At 36.9% G+C, this 16,891-nt stretch overlaps 1 protein-coding gene across 1 annotated transcript; it reads right to left on the bottom strand.

Moving 5' to 3' along the window:
- Positions 1-13,162: 13,162 nt before the first annotated feature.
- Positions 13,163-14,405, bottom strand: LOC137395115 (uncharacterized). The gene is made up of 2 exons (XM_068081914.1): positions 14,306-14,405; positions 13,163-13,574 (listed from the first exon to the last, which is right to left on the bottom strand). Exons 1-2 carry the CDS (start codon positions 14,367-14,369, stop codon positions 13,204-13,206), a joined length of 435 nt encoding a protein of 144 aa, XP_067938015.1. The 5' UTR covers positions 14,370-14,405; the 3' UTR covers positions 13,163-13,203.
- Between the last annotated feature and the right edge of the window lie 2,486 nt (positions 14,406-16,891).

Here is a 16,891-nt window from a genome sequence, read left to right as displayed (position 1 = left end):
CGGAGCGCTCTCACTAGGTATCTCACTAGGTATCTCACTAGGTATCTCACTAGGTATCTCACCTTTAGTAGCAGACGGAGCGCTCTCACTAGGCATCTCACTAGGTATCTCACCTTTAGTAGCCGACGGAGCGCTCTCACTAGGTATCTCACTAGGTATCTCACCTTTAGTAGCCGACGGAGAGCTCTCACTAGGTATCTCACAGCTGTACTGAAGAGTACTTGGCTAGAGTTAGATACCAGTTCCTCAACTACAACAGCTCTATTCAGCCCTAATTCTAAAGCTTTTTGTTCGCCTATTTACTGTCCTAAACAATAGCTAAAGCTAACAACTAGCGGTGTGTCTATTAGCTGAAAGTGATCGCTATGTTGTCACGAATAAAAACCTACTCAGCTATTTTTTTGTTTGAGTCAATGGTTGTTTGCTGTTGGTAAATGGTCAACCTGTTGTTTGCTTGTTAATGGTTGTTTGCTGTTGGTAATTGGTCAAACTGTTGTTTGCTTATCAATGGTCATTGACAAGCGAACAACAGATTTTTAAAAATGGAGTGACTCGCTTAAAGATATTATTCCGGTTTGTTCTGTGACTGATCGGCAAGAAGTTATGTTGAATTATATTTCTGTAAAAAAGCTATTATGTTTGACCATTTTGTAATCTCATCAAAATCAAAGTGTTTTAAATGCAAAAAACTGCCATGCAACAATCACTACTGGTAATGCTAAAATTCTAATCACAAGCAATTTGTTATATATTACCTGTATATATTATTTATTACATGTATTTATTATATATTACATGTATTTATTATATATTACAAATATGTATTATTTATTACATGTATTTATTATTTATTATCAATTTTGCCCTCCTTATGGTAAATCTGTGTTTTGTGAAGCAATTCGTTCAGCGATGCTCATTTGTTATCAGTAATAACGAAGCTCATGATTAATATATATTTGTTAGACCATCTCTTATATATTTATTCTGTATGTATAATGATGTCTTTTTGCGTGGGCGGGTGATGTGCATGCACATAAACAAGGACAAACTCCAATGATGACAGTACTATTGAAATGAGCATCTGATGCATCAGATGAAAAACTAAAAAAATGCATCCTCCAACAAAAAAAGATTTGTGAAAAGTCTGCTCTAAAGCCCAAAAAACATCAACTCACTTCTACTTTAGCTCTGGAGCCAAAGATACAGTTTAAAATGCAGTGGTGTTGTGGGCTACAGTGTAGAGGTTCTAAAGTCTTTCGAGCTGCCAGAGACACGCCCCACTAACTAACAGTAGACGTAGGAGCCTGGCTAAGCTGATTTAAGGCTTGTATGTACGAAAGATTTACTGACAAGGAAGATTTTGCTTCATACGATAAAGGTAGCTATACTTAAGGCCTACCGAGTGTGGCACAGTCAGAGATGTCTTCATACCAAGAATCCTTATAATTTCTCTTAGCACGCTTTCTTTTTTCAAGGGAATGCAATTCCAAAGTTTCTCTCATTTTGCATTGTTTTTAGGACAAATATTGGAAATAAAAAACCTCATTTAATGAAATTTTGCTTTTCACATAGCCGTAGACACACATAACGATAGATACCCATAGACAAACATAGCCATAGACACACATACCCATAGAGACACGTAGCCATAGAAACGCGTAGCCATAGACACACATAGCCATAGACATGCGTAGCCATAGACACGCATAGCTATAGACACGCATAGCCATAGACCCGCGTAGCCATCGGCACACATAGTCAGCTTGTTGCAAGAAGCAGGTTGTTCAGTAGAGAGAATAAAATGTCATCTATAAAGACGCTTTGTCTTAGTTATGATTAAAGTGTAAACGTGTATTATTTACCCCAACTATATTTTTCCTTTAAGACTGCTGAGTTACTCTAGGCAGTTCTACTAGTTGACTAAATGAAAACTCAGTGATGATGTAAATAACAGTTCAAAGTCTAATGAATATTTTACTTTAAGTTGCTTAGAATAGAGTTTGTTCTTGTGTATGTAGAGAAGCTAAGAGAGATAAACTACATCTGGAAAGAAGGCAAAAAAGTTACCTGTAAAAAAATAGATAAACCAACCCTCGGGACAGAGAATGATTGAGTTTGGAGAAGAGAATAAAGACACTGAAAGAGAGTGAGTGTATTTTACTGCCTACAGCTAGGTAACTGAAGTTGGTCTCAGAAGTATATGAGGATAATTTGCAGAGAAGGCTCAAGTTCAAATTGGTTACGAGATTTTTGACAGATTGAAGTTATTTGTAGTCATGGTTCATTTACATTATTGTAACCTTTGATGTTATGTTGTTGACGTGTTCATTGGCTTTGAGCCAGTGTTAAAACCACCCTTTACAGAAATAATAATGATCTGTTATTGAGCACTCAGACTTAGAAATATATTATTTATTGAATAAAGAAAAGATAATTCCTTATTATTAGATACACATTCTACACCTAAATTGCTGTCTCTATAATTTCGTGAGGGAAGGAAAACCAAGTATTACTATACAACTGTAGTCTTAACATATTCACAGCATAAGAAGACAACTCAAACAGCACAATGTATTCCTATAATGTAATAACTTTGTTTTCTGAACTATTGTCGCTAAATATTATATAGCAGTTCGTTTTCTTCATAGCCTTAATGGCAGCATTGATATGTGCAGGCGTGCTGACCGAGTTGCAAGTTATAGCATCAATAATCACCTGATAGGATCCAGTCTGCTCAGTTCAGAAAATATCATTCAATAAGGAAAGCAGCGTTGGTGGTGCCATGACATTGCATTGCAGTGTGAACAAGGTCTATCTTGCACACCTGCCCTCGGCACTGTGTATTGCAGTGTGAACAAGGCCTCTCTTGCACACCTGCCCTCAGCACTGTGTATTGCAGTGTTAACAAGGCCTCTCTTGCACACCTGCCCTCGGCACTGTGTATTGCAGTGTTAACAAGGCCTCTCTTGCACACCTGCCCTCGGCACTGTGTAATGCAGTGTTAACAAGGCCTCTCTTGCACATCTGCCCTCGGCACTGTGTATTGCAGTGTGAACAAGGCCTCTCTTGCACACCTGCCCTCGGCACTGTGTGTTGCAGTGTGAACAAGGCCTCTCTTGCACACCTGCCCTCGGCACTGTGTATTGCAGTGTGAACAAGGCCTCACTTGCACACCTGCCCTCGGCACTGTGTATTGCAGTGTTAATAAAGCCTCTCTTGCACACCTGCCCTCAGCACTGTGTATTGCAGTGTTAACAAGGCCTCTCTTGCACACCTGCCCTCGACACTGTGTATTGCAGTGTGAACAAGGCCTCTCTTGCACACCTGCCCTCGGCACTGTGTATTGCAGTGTGAACAAGGCCTCTCTTGCACACCTGCCCTCGGCACTGTGTATTGCAGTGTTAACAAGGCCTCACTTGCACACCTGCCCTCGGCACTGTGTATTGCAGTGTTAACAAGGCCTCTCTTGCACACCTGCCCTCGACACTGTGCATTGCAGTGTTAACAAGGGCTCTCTTGCACATCTGCCCTCGGCACTGTGCATTGCAGTGTTAACAAGGCCTCTCTTGCACACCTGCCCTCAGCACTGTGTATTGCAGTGTGAACAAGGCCTCTCTTGCACACCTGCCCTCGGCACTGTGTATTGCAGTGTGAACAAGGCCTCTCTTGCACACCTGCCCTCGGCACTGTGTATTGCAGTGTGAACAAGGGCTCTCTTGCACATCTGCCCTTGGCACTGTGCATTGCAGTGTTAACAAGGCCTCTCTTGCACACCTGCTCGCAGCACTGTGTATTGCAGTGTGAACAAGGCCTCACTTGCACACCTGCCCTCGGCACTGTGCATTGCAGTGTTAACAAGGGCTCTCTTGCACATCTGCCCTCGGCACTGTGCGTTGCAGTGTTAACAAGGCCTCTCTTGCACACCTGCCCTCAGCACTGTGTATTGCAGTGTTAACAAGGCCTCTCTTGCACATCTGCCCTCGGCACTGTCAATGGCCAATTGTTTATTGTAATACTACCAGCTGACTTTTGAATTTCAGTAATATTGCCTGCTGGTATGAGATTTCTTTTACCACTCGCTGAATTTTAAATTCTAACAATAACTGCTAACTTTTGGACAGCAATAATACTTGCTGACTAATCAAATCTAAAGCTAACTGCATATCAGTGGATTTGTCTTATACTTGTATGTATTTGAGTTACAGTACGACCTGCTCACAGCATTGTAAAACTCACTGCAGTTTGGCAGGTTTTAATACTGTATCTACTGACCTGTAAGCTCTGCTAACAGCATTTCAGATTTTTTAGAATGTCTCTAAGAGCGAATTGAAATTCTATTGGATTTACAAAATAGTTATCTTTTTATTCCTGTCACAATTTTTTTCAACCTATCATTGGTATTTGTATTCATGTATTAGCCATATCGCATTTGTCACTAATGACGATACAAATATTTTAAAACTTGGTTTGCTTGAAAGCTTGGTTTATATAATACCTGCTTCAAAATATACAGATACGCCATCTAAAATTAAAACACTGTAAAACATTGCTCCACATCAACACAAGTATTCACTGCATTGTATGCGCAGAATATCTCTAAACAAAATGGTCTCAAATTAAAATAAATTTGTCATTGGCAACAGAGGAGTTGTCATTAGCAACAGAAGAAGTTTGCAAGAAAGACAACTACCGACTGCTGTGATAGTCTAGAAATTTTGAGTGTAATCCGTATATACAAACTATACATAAGATAAATAAAAAATGATTACATTGTTTTCTTTTGCTTATATAATAAGTTGGTTGTTGCGCATACAATTGAGCAATTGAGTGGAGGGACAACTACCAGCAGAAATCAAATGTTAGAATTGCAGGTTATAATGTTCTTGTTGGCTGATAGCCAACTTGCTCAACCTCCTGTTGCATCTCCATTTTCTTGTTGTAATCTTTAGGGCTGATAAGAAAGTAGATGCTGAGGGGAAGTAAGGAAAGACCTCCGAGAAGTTGGGCGACACCAGCGACTACCATTCCTGCTGCCAGGCTCACCTCCATCTGAAGATAAGCTACAAAATAGAGTTGAGAAATTTATATATTTTAAATATTAAAAATATACAGTTCTTACATTGATGGCAAACATACAATAACCGGCTTATGATGCTTTTATGAGATGATTGTATATTTGGAATTATCGGTTTTGGGTTGTAAAAAGTTGTTAATTTGATATTATAACTTCCATTAAGAATCAAATGTCAGTATTTTAGTGTTTTTATGCTGGGAGGTTAAATGAAATTGGTAATAATTCAATAAAAGCTTCATTGTTTATTTTCCAAAGCAACTAGGAAGCAGTAAAAAATATTTGAGCACCTTCATTTGTTGCAAACCAAATGGAAGGAATTAGTTGCATCTATTTGCAGCGATCAGATGAAGAATCTAAGCTTGTTGCTATTCAGATGCATAGACTTATTTGAAGATAAAAAAAATTAAGCGTTATTAGCATAAAAATAATTTTACAGATTTGCCTTTTTTCTACTAAAAATTTAAAAATAAAGCTGTTTCCGCAACATTATTGAACTACTGGCTATGTATTGAACTACTGGCTATGTATTGAACTACTGGCTATGTATTGAACTACTGGCTATGTATTGAACTACTGGCTATGTATTGAACTACTGGCTATGTATTGAACTACTGGCTATGTATTGAACTACTGGCTATGTATTGAACTACTGGCTATGTATTAAACTACTGGCTATGTATTGAACTACTGGCTATGTATTTTGAAATATTTTGGGTGACCGAGTTATCTTGGATGACACAAAACAAGTTTTAGATCGTTTTTTTAATGACCACATTTAGCTCAAGTGATTGTGGTGTGGATATTTATATAGCTCTATTGAAGATAACTTTTATTGGCTTTAGAAAATGCATTTTTTTGTTATTATGATAAAGTTTCTATTACCAAAAGTTTCACCGACTAAATCAAATTTATGCAACTTTCTGGTGTATCACAAAGCACTTGTTGCTCCAATTTGTAAAGTTACCGCGTAACAATATAACAGGAAGTAAAATCAGCAGCATTCAACAATATTTAAGTAATGGCTAACAATTACATTATGTTTGTTTAAAGTAGCTCTTCTTTTGTTGGCTATTTCATTTTTTTTTAAATTCAGATATTTGTGTTGAAGACAAAACATTTGTATGATGCCCCAAAATTCAAGCTTCCATGCTAAAAATAACTTTTTTCACTTACTGGATAAGTAAGGAAAGACAATCCCACCAACACCTTCAACCATGGTCACCAACATGAACATGACCACTGCTACACTTGGTGATGTCACTTCCATACCAGTTCCAAAGGAAGCAGCAACATACAGTGATTTAAAGAAACCAGAAATTCCCATCATGATGTAGAAGATATCTGTAAGTAGAAAGTGAACAACATTGCACAAAACACCTAATATATGATTTGTATTATTAATATTATTATATATATTATAAATTATAGAATAATATAACACTTATAATTTGACTTCACATGGAATATAAAGCAAGGTTCAGTAGTAAGAAACTGTGTATCTAAACATGGTAATTGACTCGCTACCATAGCAAAGTTTGTTGGCAGTTTGCCAAACTGTGCCAAGACCAGATACTATTAGCTCATGGTAGAAATCTAACTGCACGAAGAGCTAGTTATCAACAAAGCCATTTCTAACATCATAAATTCTTTATTTTGAAGTTTTTGTGTGACAAACTAGCAAGCTTGGACTGTCAGCTGTGATCAGACTGTCTATCTGACGGTCATATCAGACTGTCTCAGATATGACCTTCATTAGGTCATATGACCTGTATCACATGTTTTATTAGCTGGCAATGATTACCTATATGGGCAATGAAGTACAGTATAAGGTAAGATTGCCAAACGCCCTCACCGACTGTCGGTTGGAAGAGAAAAGAGAAGGTAATTCCAGATGAGCAAATGATGGCAATGACGTAAACAAATGAGACACTAAATCTGAAGAACCGTGTTGCAAGAAGATACAGGACTCCTGTAAGGAGTTGTGATATTCCGAGGATAGTCAGACCTAAAAATAGTAGAGCAATAGAAATAAACATAGTTTAGGACATCGAATATGACAAGTCAGTATTGTTCTTCATTGACCTTCATTTCAGACTGTAAAATGCCTATGTAGTCGCATTTAAAACTGTATATAAAAAATATCATAGTAGTCAATTTGAAAATAATATTTAAATGTATAAATACTCTTTATGTTATATAGAAATCTAGTTACATGTATATAAAATAATAGGTTACTGTATCGACTTTTGTTATCTTGTTCTTGAGATAAACTGTATATATTTTTATATTATAGTATACTAGCGGAAGTCTGGTGTTGCACAGGTATTTAAAATCAGCCTATAAACAGTGAGAGGTAATGTAGTTGCATACCACTTGCCATTAGCCTGGCAGATTGCCAATGGCTAATCTGAATAAGCTTAATAATAAGACTCGTGAGAGCAAGCACAAAATTACATCGCGCCATAGCGGAGAGCGGTAGTGTAATTTCACCCACATAGCGACATATATCGCCAAATGAATCTATCAATCTCGTGTGGCTTAATGGTTTTGCATATTGTGTGGAAAACGGGAGGTTCTGAGGTAAAATTCAGCACGGAGTGAATAGTTCTTTTTTAAATCTTAATAGCTATAGCTGGACATACCGAATGACAGAGTTTGAGATTTATAGATATGCAAGTAGTATAATACTATAATATGAAATATAGCGAGCACTTAGCTACTAGTTAATCAATATAAATTTGTTTCAAGCAGAAATAGAGCTGCTCTCATCGGTTGACAGCTTCAGGAAGGTGAAATTCAAGATGGCTGCCAGTGAGTGCGCCAATGGCTCATCAATCACATCTCAATAGTCAATAGGTAATCACCATCAATTAGTAAGAAGTAAGAATTGTCTAAGAAGTTCCCACTTTAAAAATGCACGCATGATGAAGCAACTTTATTTTTTTCATTCAAGGTGCATTAGTTTGGTTTGCAGGTAACCATGAGCTTTTCCAGAAGGCAAGGATTGCCTATTTTGCTTGTGTTTGTGTAAGCTTTACATCGCTCAACTGCTTTCAATCAACAGCGTAAGCTATTTTTTTGATCTTCTAGTCTCCACATGTGCCATTCGGTATGATTTCTTTTACTTGTGTGATTGAATGATGCTTCGGGGTTGTTGCACCTTGCTTTAAAGTTAATTTCGCAGACCTACATGTTTCATTTGTGCTGTTGTCTGTTCTTCTACTCACTCTTGTTTGATACAGTACGTTCTTTGTCTTGCAATCACCATCAATGGGCGTTGATTTATTTCTCCAGTTGCATGTTCTTTGCTATAGCTTACTGGCTTTGTGGTTTTTTTCGAATGCTTTTGCCGTGTGCGTCTATTTAAGCTTTCATGTTTGGCATGCAAAAATAGCTGAATCCCAAAAAGTCTAAAGTTAAATATTCTGTGGAGCTTGTGGTTTAGAAAGCACTGTTTTATGATGTTGATTAAATTTTGCCTACATTAGTTCACATTTGTACTATAAGGAGGGGGAAGCTCCATCAGATTGTTTCGCCACTGTCAGTTTTTATTGCTTGGTTTTTCAGATTTACATTCAAGCTTTCATTTGTCTTCTAGCAATTTTGATTTGGTGCTTTTGTTTTTTCAAATTTTTTTAGTTAAGACAATGCTTGTCAGTGTTTTGTTTGGATTTTTGGGTAAGTTATGTAATATGTTGAGTAAGTGAATGCGTTTGTTATGGTCATATAGTATGGTGTTGTCAGGTTTTTTGGCTGGTCTGTTGTCACCAGTTAAAAGGTCAAAGGTTAGATCTAAGAATTTAATGATTTTTTGTTTGCTTCAGTTGCGATCGTTAAGTTGTGCTTCTTAAATATCGAACATATTTCTTTTTTCAGTTTTCAATTACTATTGTCGCCGCTTTGTGTGCTGCCAGTACATCGTCTCGGAGTAGGAATAACCATAAGTATGCGCCTGCTCGAGAACGCAAGTCTCAACTACATCGTAGTGGTCCATAGTTACATCAAATACGTAGGTTATTAGCATTCGTAGTTGTTAATGATTCGTTGTTGTGAAATAACAGTGATTTCTAAGTGCATGTGATTATTTTCGTGTTTGCTATTGAGATGCGCAATGTTTCTCTACCTTTACACAGTCAAGTGCGCTGTTTTAGTTTTATGCACCTACAGACTGGTGATCAATAAGTGGGGCGTTGATTCCAATTCCCTTAGTGCTGGTAGAAAGAAAGGCTAAAATCAGTGATACAGATTAAGTTGCTGTGGCTGCTGGGCATGTAGATAGGGATTCGCCAGCGTAAATTAACTAATTCCATTAATAGTGTTTTGAATACAAAATCAGGCGGAAGATATGATTCATAACAATAACTTTAGGATTACCTGGCTCATGATTCGCTTGATCAAACAATATAGGTATCTTATTCAAAATTTAATCAAACAGCAAACACCTAGCCATACCACGCAGTCACGTGGTCACGTTTATGTCTCGCATCTTTGCATGGCACAACGCACCATTCTGACTGTATCTGTTTACTATGGCTCTCTAAGCTTGATGAACTCACTGTTGGTAATCCAGTTAGACCTTGTTTTTGCCATCAGGCGGGTGATAAGCGGACTTACCGAGGACAAAGTCCTTGCTCTTGTATTCCAGGCTTTTGAGGCAGTATTCTCCGATGGTTATGTTAAAAGCGACGTAACCTCCAGTGGTTATGAAGGAGGTGAGCAGAAAGTTTAGTGCCTGTCAATAGTTGGTAAAATCATATGTCAAGCAGGCAGTTACAACTGTAACATATATATCTTTAGTTTGAGCTGAAACGACGCGCGTTGTCTATTGTTATATGTTACATAACTCTCAAACTTCAAATATTTTCCTTTTTAATGCAAACCTAGATCTCTATGATAGAACATTTTTTCTGTGAATCTAATACCTAAAATTGTACTAAAAAAACTTAAAGGAAAGCTGCCAGTTTTGTAAGTGTAACCTATTGTGTTCCCTACTGATTGTAAGTGTAACCTATTGTGTTCCCTACTGATTGTAAGTGTAACCTATTGTGTTCCCTACTGATTGTAAGTGTAACCTATTGTGTTCCCTACTGATTGTAAGTGTAACCTATTGTGTTCCCTACTGATTGTAAGTGTAACCTATTGTGTTCCCTACTGATTGTAAGTGTAACCTATTGTGTTCCCTACTGATTGTAAGTGTAACCTATTGTGTTCCCTACTGATTCCTGATAAACTAAATCCATTAAATACATAAAATAATAATAAATAATCATAAAAATATAATGACAATAAAAATTGATTGTAATAAACAGAATATGTGCAGAAAATTTGCTAAACACACTAATGCCACCTTAAAAACACACTAATGCCACCTTATAAACACACTAATGCCACCTTATAAACACACTAATGCCACTTTTTAAACACACTAATACCACCTTTTAAGCATACTAATGCCACCTTATAAACACACTAATACCACCTTATAAACACACTATTAATGCTACCTTATAAACACACTAATATCACCTTATAAACACACTAATGCCACCTTTTAAACATACTAATGCCACCTTATAAACACACTAATACCACCTTATAAACACACTATTAATGCTACCTTATAAACACACTAATATCACCTTATAAACACACTAATAACACCTTATAAACACACTATTAATACCACCTTATAAACACACTAGCGCCAACTTATAAACACACTAATACCACCTTTTAAACACGCTAAAACCACCTTATAAACACACTAATTCCACCTTATAAATCCACTAATACCACTTTATAAACACACTAATGCTACCTTTTAAACACACTAATGCCGCCTTATGCCGCTTTAAAATAAACTACACATGTGATCTCGGGCGATACAAGTATGTCGATGACACTGTCCGTGGTTTGGGGTTAATACTTTTACAATTACTTACTGTTTTGCTTGTGAAGACCTCTTTAAAACCTTGTTTAGCAATGCTAGAATCATCCAGTAGATTAGCGATGCTCTCTCCATGGCTCTGGTTTACTACTTGGTAAACTGTCGGTACTTCAGCCTTGGATCCAGTTTTGCCGCTTGACTTTGAACTCGCAGTAGCGGTTGACTTTTCTGACTCTCCTGAATCGTCTGTGTTAACTGAGTCACTGTCTGTACAACTCTGGAGAGAAAAAACTATTTTTTATAAACCATTAATCCCCCTTTAACAATGACCTTCCTTTGACATGTCTTGTAGCAGGGCTAGCATTCTAATAGTGCTGCAGTTTCTAGCCGGTCACAGAGCGAAGCTTGCGAATGAGTAGACATACATTACATAGTGCATATATATATATATATATATATACTTCTCAAAGTATGTTTTAAAATGCATTAAAATAAAGAAGTACCGGCGAACATTTGATCTCAGACCCTACTGTTGGTCAGTCCGACGCCCTAACCAATAGGCCACAGAGAATGAGTTGCTAGCTGATATAAGTCGCTATATGGAAGCACATACCCAACGGCTTTGCATACCACGCAGGGGGGTTGCGTAAGTAAGTGATTGTCATTAGTTAGCTTACTAAAATTTTCCATTGGCAATCTGCCAAGCTAATAGCAAGTGGCAAGCAACTCTCATTACTTCTCATTGTTTATAAGCTGATTTTTAATACTTGGGCAATGCCGGATAGCACAGCTAGTATCTGATAAAGTCTGGTTAACAAAACACGACATGCAATTTAAATACGCAGTATTTAACATGCATACTAAAGGATAAAACATGCAATATTCAAAAAACAATAAACCATGTGTAATATGAAATCTACAATGCGCGAAAGGCAACACATCGCATGCGATATGCAGCATTTAATACACACTAAGCAATATACAAGAAATAGCATTCGGCACACATTATGCAGATGTCAATACGAATGATACAATATAAAAACTCAAAATTCAGTATGCAGCATTTAATAAGCAGCAAATATAAGTTATGAAATATACAGCTAACATGTGACATAGCAGGGAGGAAAGGCCTCATTCCAGCTATCAGCATAGAGATAAATAAATTATCTACCTAATTTGATACTCGTAGCTAATATTTTAATTGTTATCAATAAAATAAATAAAATAGTAATATGAATCATATACATGTACATATTAGAATTGTATTAAAATTAACTGATGAGGTGCACTGATAAAAGTTGATTGCAATGAAAAGTATAATTTTCCATGAACGTTTAGAACAGTTCTATTTTGGTTACATGAGTTTTAGAATTTTACCTCTGGCAGCTCGTCATAAATAGATAACTTGATGTCGCTGTTCATGGCGCGTTTCTGGTACTCAAACATTGTGTTAGAGAGAGCAACACGACTCAGTTGTTCCTGTTTGGTTATTGCATCACTCTCGATGCCGAAAGACTTTAGTGTGACAGAACTGCTGACTCTTGGTAAAGCAAGGTTTGCGGATGAGTTACACTTCTGGTATGAACCGCACGTCTCTCCACACAACATCTCTGGAGTGTCTGGAATTCTATAGATTCCTTGTCTTTTACCTTGTTAATAAAAATGGCATTTCAAAAGTTCAGTAAACCATGAAATGTACTGATGTAACAGATTGACAGCAGATCAGATTGTGCTCTTATGTGAAGGCAGAAGTGGTGAAGAGGTTACAAAAATGGTCTGAGATGGTGTAGTTTAATTTTGTTTTTTTACACACCAAATTATTAAGTTAAAACTTTTGTTTTAGAAAGATAGCCCGCAATGGAAAGGTTTTACTAAGAACAGGCCAAAAATATATACCCAAAAATAGAGGCTCAAGTAGGCTCTCTATAGGTACTATAGGCAAGCATGAGATGTAAAGTCTGCAAGATCACCTCAAGCAGTGTGTTTCTCAAAGAATACAATTACTTCTAGTTTATAGATGTCAGCAACAAATACTCTTAAAATTTAAAAAACAGAAGATGGGAAAAGTCTGGCAGGTTATAATTAATAAATATATTAAAATTATTGAAAATTTATATTTAAGCAAACAAAACTTTTTACAACTAAACTTTGTTTTTAGGTTTGCCCACAGCGCCGGGCATTTCTGCTGATTTATGATACTCTCAAGGACATTGCAGCATTACCACGCATGCTGAGGGCAGCCTTACTCTCGGGCATATACTCTCAAGGATATTGCAGCGTTACCACCCATGTTGAGTGTAGCCTTACCATTAAATTTGAGAGAAATAGTACTCGAGTTGACTGAGTTCTTTCTATGTGTAGCCAACTCCGTTACATTCTCCTTAGGCAGGAAGGTGAGACCACACAGGATATTAATCGTCATTACCGATGAGCAGATGAGGAAAGTCGATTGGAACTTCAGCTGTTCCATGCATATCGCAATCACTTGAGGGGTGGCCATGACTCCTATATTCTGACAGACGGTTATAGCGGCGTAAGGAGCTAATTGGTTGCCCGGAAAGTATCGTGATAATGTTGAATATGTCGCAGCTGCCAGAAATGCTGCTCCTAGCCCTGCAACAATGCAAACATATTTTTAAACAGCATTTAAAATTTGTTTGTTGTATGAAGAAGTTCCGTAAATTATTGTTTTGACATAAAAAGTAACTTTTATTAGCTGTATAAGTAGCTACATGGGACACGAGTCATGATTCGCTCATGAGGTCAGCCATGAGGTCAGCCATAGTGAGAATTCAATGACTAAGGCTGACCTCATCTGCAAATCATTTTGTAGATGGATGATTAAAACAATCTAAACTAGGAAATGAGAAATCCCAGTTAAAAAATTACTAGACTGTAAAAGCCGTACAGTCATACATATCATATATGTATGATGACTATGCATATTTCATATATCTATTATGGGTCTGACAGCAGAGTTTCTTTGTCTGTGAGTGAGTCATTTGATGCTGTCATGCGACAAAAAAACCGCAGTAAGCACTTTACAGTTGTTTTGCATGCAGCAACAACTAAATGTTTAAGAGGCAGCACAGAGGCAGCACTTCCATCTCAATATTTTGTATAAAGATTTGCATTTTTGTTGTTTTACGAACCGGCCACCGCTGTCTAATGAGTAATACACAACTCCAAGCATTACTGGTGTGTGTATATAGCTTTCAACTAGAGGCTCGGTAATGTCAGCTAAATGTTTCTGTGCATGCCTGATTAACTGTTACTCTCCTATGCCGTGCATCATGTGGTCTCAAGCATGAATAGACGACAATCTGCTGGCCCTTTTACCATACCTGTGATTATGCTGTTGGTGATAAGGCCTTGCCAAGCGTCAACTGTGAACGCCGTTGATGCCATCCCACCCGCTGTCAATACTCCACCAATAATCTGAGTCCATCTTTCACCAATTTTCTTGTTCAACAGGACAGTTGGAAACGCTAGGATAAAGTTGTACAATAACTTAGGATAATGTAAGATAGATAATCGAACTACGCTTCAACTCTAGACTTCAAAGATTAGTTTATTCCTAGGATTTTAGGTTTTTTGCTATTTACAGTTCTCAGCAAATATGTAAATAGTTTGATAAAACAATATTCTTAGGCTTGTGATTCTTTTCAAGAGGAATGTCGTCTAAAAAAAACTTACAAACCAAAAGCTTGTGGCAGCAACTCTGCTCTTGAAAGCACACTCTAATTCAGCTAGCAAACAACCAATAAATGGCTGTTAGGCTCGCTTCACATTGTATAATAATGGAGCAATTGAGCAACGACTTGATCAAGATATCCATCTTGATCTATTTTACTACTCATCATTCTTAGAGACGCCCCATCAGGTGCAGTTATAGCTATAGGTACCGTACACAAATACCCAAATACAAACTTATGCTCTCATTCAAAGCAACCAAATTATTTTAGCTTATAGCTTAGCTTATTGTGTTTGCAATTCAATGCTTACACTGTTATCCAGCGTGTAATCAAGGCACAGTATTTACCATCAAATCGACACAACATTGACTGCTGGTAGACAGACGGCTGGTAGACAGACGGCTATTAGCAATTTTTCATGAACTCATGATCTATAAACTGTATTTCATTTATAATTCTGACAATAGGAATTGAAGTTGAAATAATATTTTTTGCAGTAACTAGATAGACATAACAAAATGGCTGACGGAAAGTAGCAAATCTTTGTCTCTCCGCTGTCTATTCGGTGGAATTCATTTGTTGTCTTCAAATTGCTGCAATTTAGTGAAATACTTTACTGCTTCAGAAATCAGCCAAGTCGTGAAGAAAGTTGAAAGCAGGCAGTGATTAACTCGTTGAGAATGCACTACAATGTTATTGAGCATTCCTAATGCTGACTATTTTTACAGGTAGGATAACCCTAAAACTTTTACATATTTATCCGCTTGCACCAATGATTTTGTCTTTAGCTTTGGTCATTACAGTTACCATAAATACATGCTGATTTCAGCTGAAAATGATAATTGACGCATTCAAATCAAGGTTAGTGTCAATATTTGTATGGATTGTTCACAACAACCACAAGTCTGTAAAACCTTCAGGTTGTAGGATTTCTAGCAAGCACAAATGAGCAATGAAGGAAAAATTTGTTTAAAAGCTTATTTTGAAGCGGGTAGATATATGTCAAAACAGTTACAAACCATAATGTGTTTTTGTTTGCTAGCAAGCTTAAAACAAACGGACTTTGTTAGAAAGTGACATGATGTCATCATACCATAAAGTACCTATAAACTGATTCAAATAAAGTCTCACTTGAAAACATCTAAATTTTCATATAACTTCATAGCTATTTTAGCTGTTTCCCATAAAAGTTCCTTCACCAGAGAGGAGCAAACTAGAGTGACTGGCCGCTTAGCAGCCAAGTGTAAAAACTGCCGAAACTTTCATCAAAATCATAAACAGAATTTGGCTAAAGCTTTTTCTCAAAGCCTGTTTTTGAGAGTCTTCAACTTGTACCCCGCTTCAACGTGATACAAATTCGTATAGTTTCCTGCTTTTAAAATCTCAATACTATATCAGTTAACTTTAAACATCCCTATCATATAATAATTGCATGAATTGCACTGTTTAATTGAATAAGCTCTATAAACTTGGTAAGCTCTATGTTTTTACCTGCAAGATTAGCGACTGACAGCTGTGCTGATCCTATATTTGAGGCAAGAGCACGATCACTGTACCGTTGCAGGTAGTATATAGAAAAGAGAGAAAGTGTTCCTGCGATAAAACCAGCTCTTAGCATCTGGGAAAAACAGGCTGCCACTAGAATTATCCATTTATATCGAGGAGAGTCACTGGTGCACCTTGCCGTCATCTCGCGGGCTTTTGTACAATTCACGCTGCCAAAAGTATTTGTTTTGCTGAAGGGTGAATCTTCGACTCTTGGCTTTTTCAATGTTGCCAGACTTCTCTGAGTTGCTCTTAAATAAGGATGAATTTTAAGGTTACAAGGTCACGAGGTCATTCTATAGGCTAAACATGACTAAGCAAATTATTGCTAATCCTTTGCAACGGCTGCCTTTGTGTTGAATTAATACCTTGAAGCTAACTATTACGATAACAAGTATTATTTATCACAAATATTATATATATATTAAATATTTATACTTATTTCATAATGAAAAAAATAAAGCTTAAGGTTAATCAAATCATTGATTTTCTTAATTTAAAGCTATCACAATATAACAAAACATAATGGTAACTATAGTAACTAATACAATGAGATAAACCCCCAAACGCACTATCACAAATTTCTTCATCAATTTCATAAAAAGTGATCAATCTTGTTCGACAAGGTTACTGCAATAAAACAAACATGAATAATAAGTTTTTTCTTACGTTGCTAACTCTAGAAGATAT

Source organism: Watersipora subatra, chromosome 4 (assembly GCF_963576615.1).
Source record: "Watersipora subatra chromosome 4, tzWatSuba1.1, whole genome shotgun sequence".
NCBI classification, from domain to species: domain Eukaryota; kingdom Metazoa; phylum Bryozoa; class Gymnolaemata; order Cheilostomatida; family Watersiporidae; genus Watersipora; species Watersipora subatra.
This window is presented reverse-complemented; position numbering and strand designations above follow the sequence as displayed.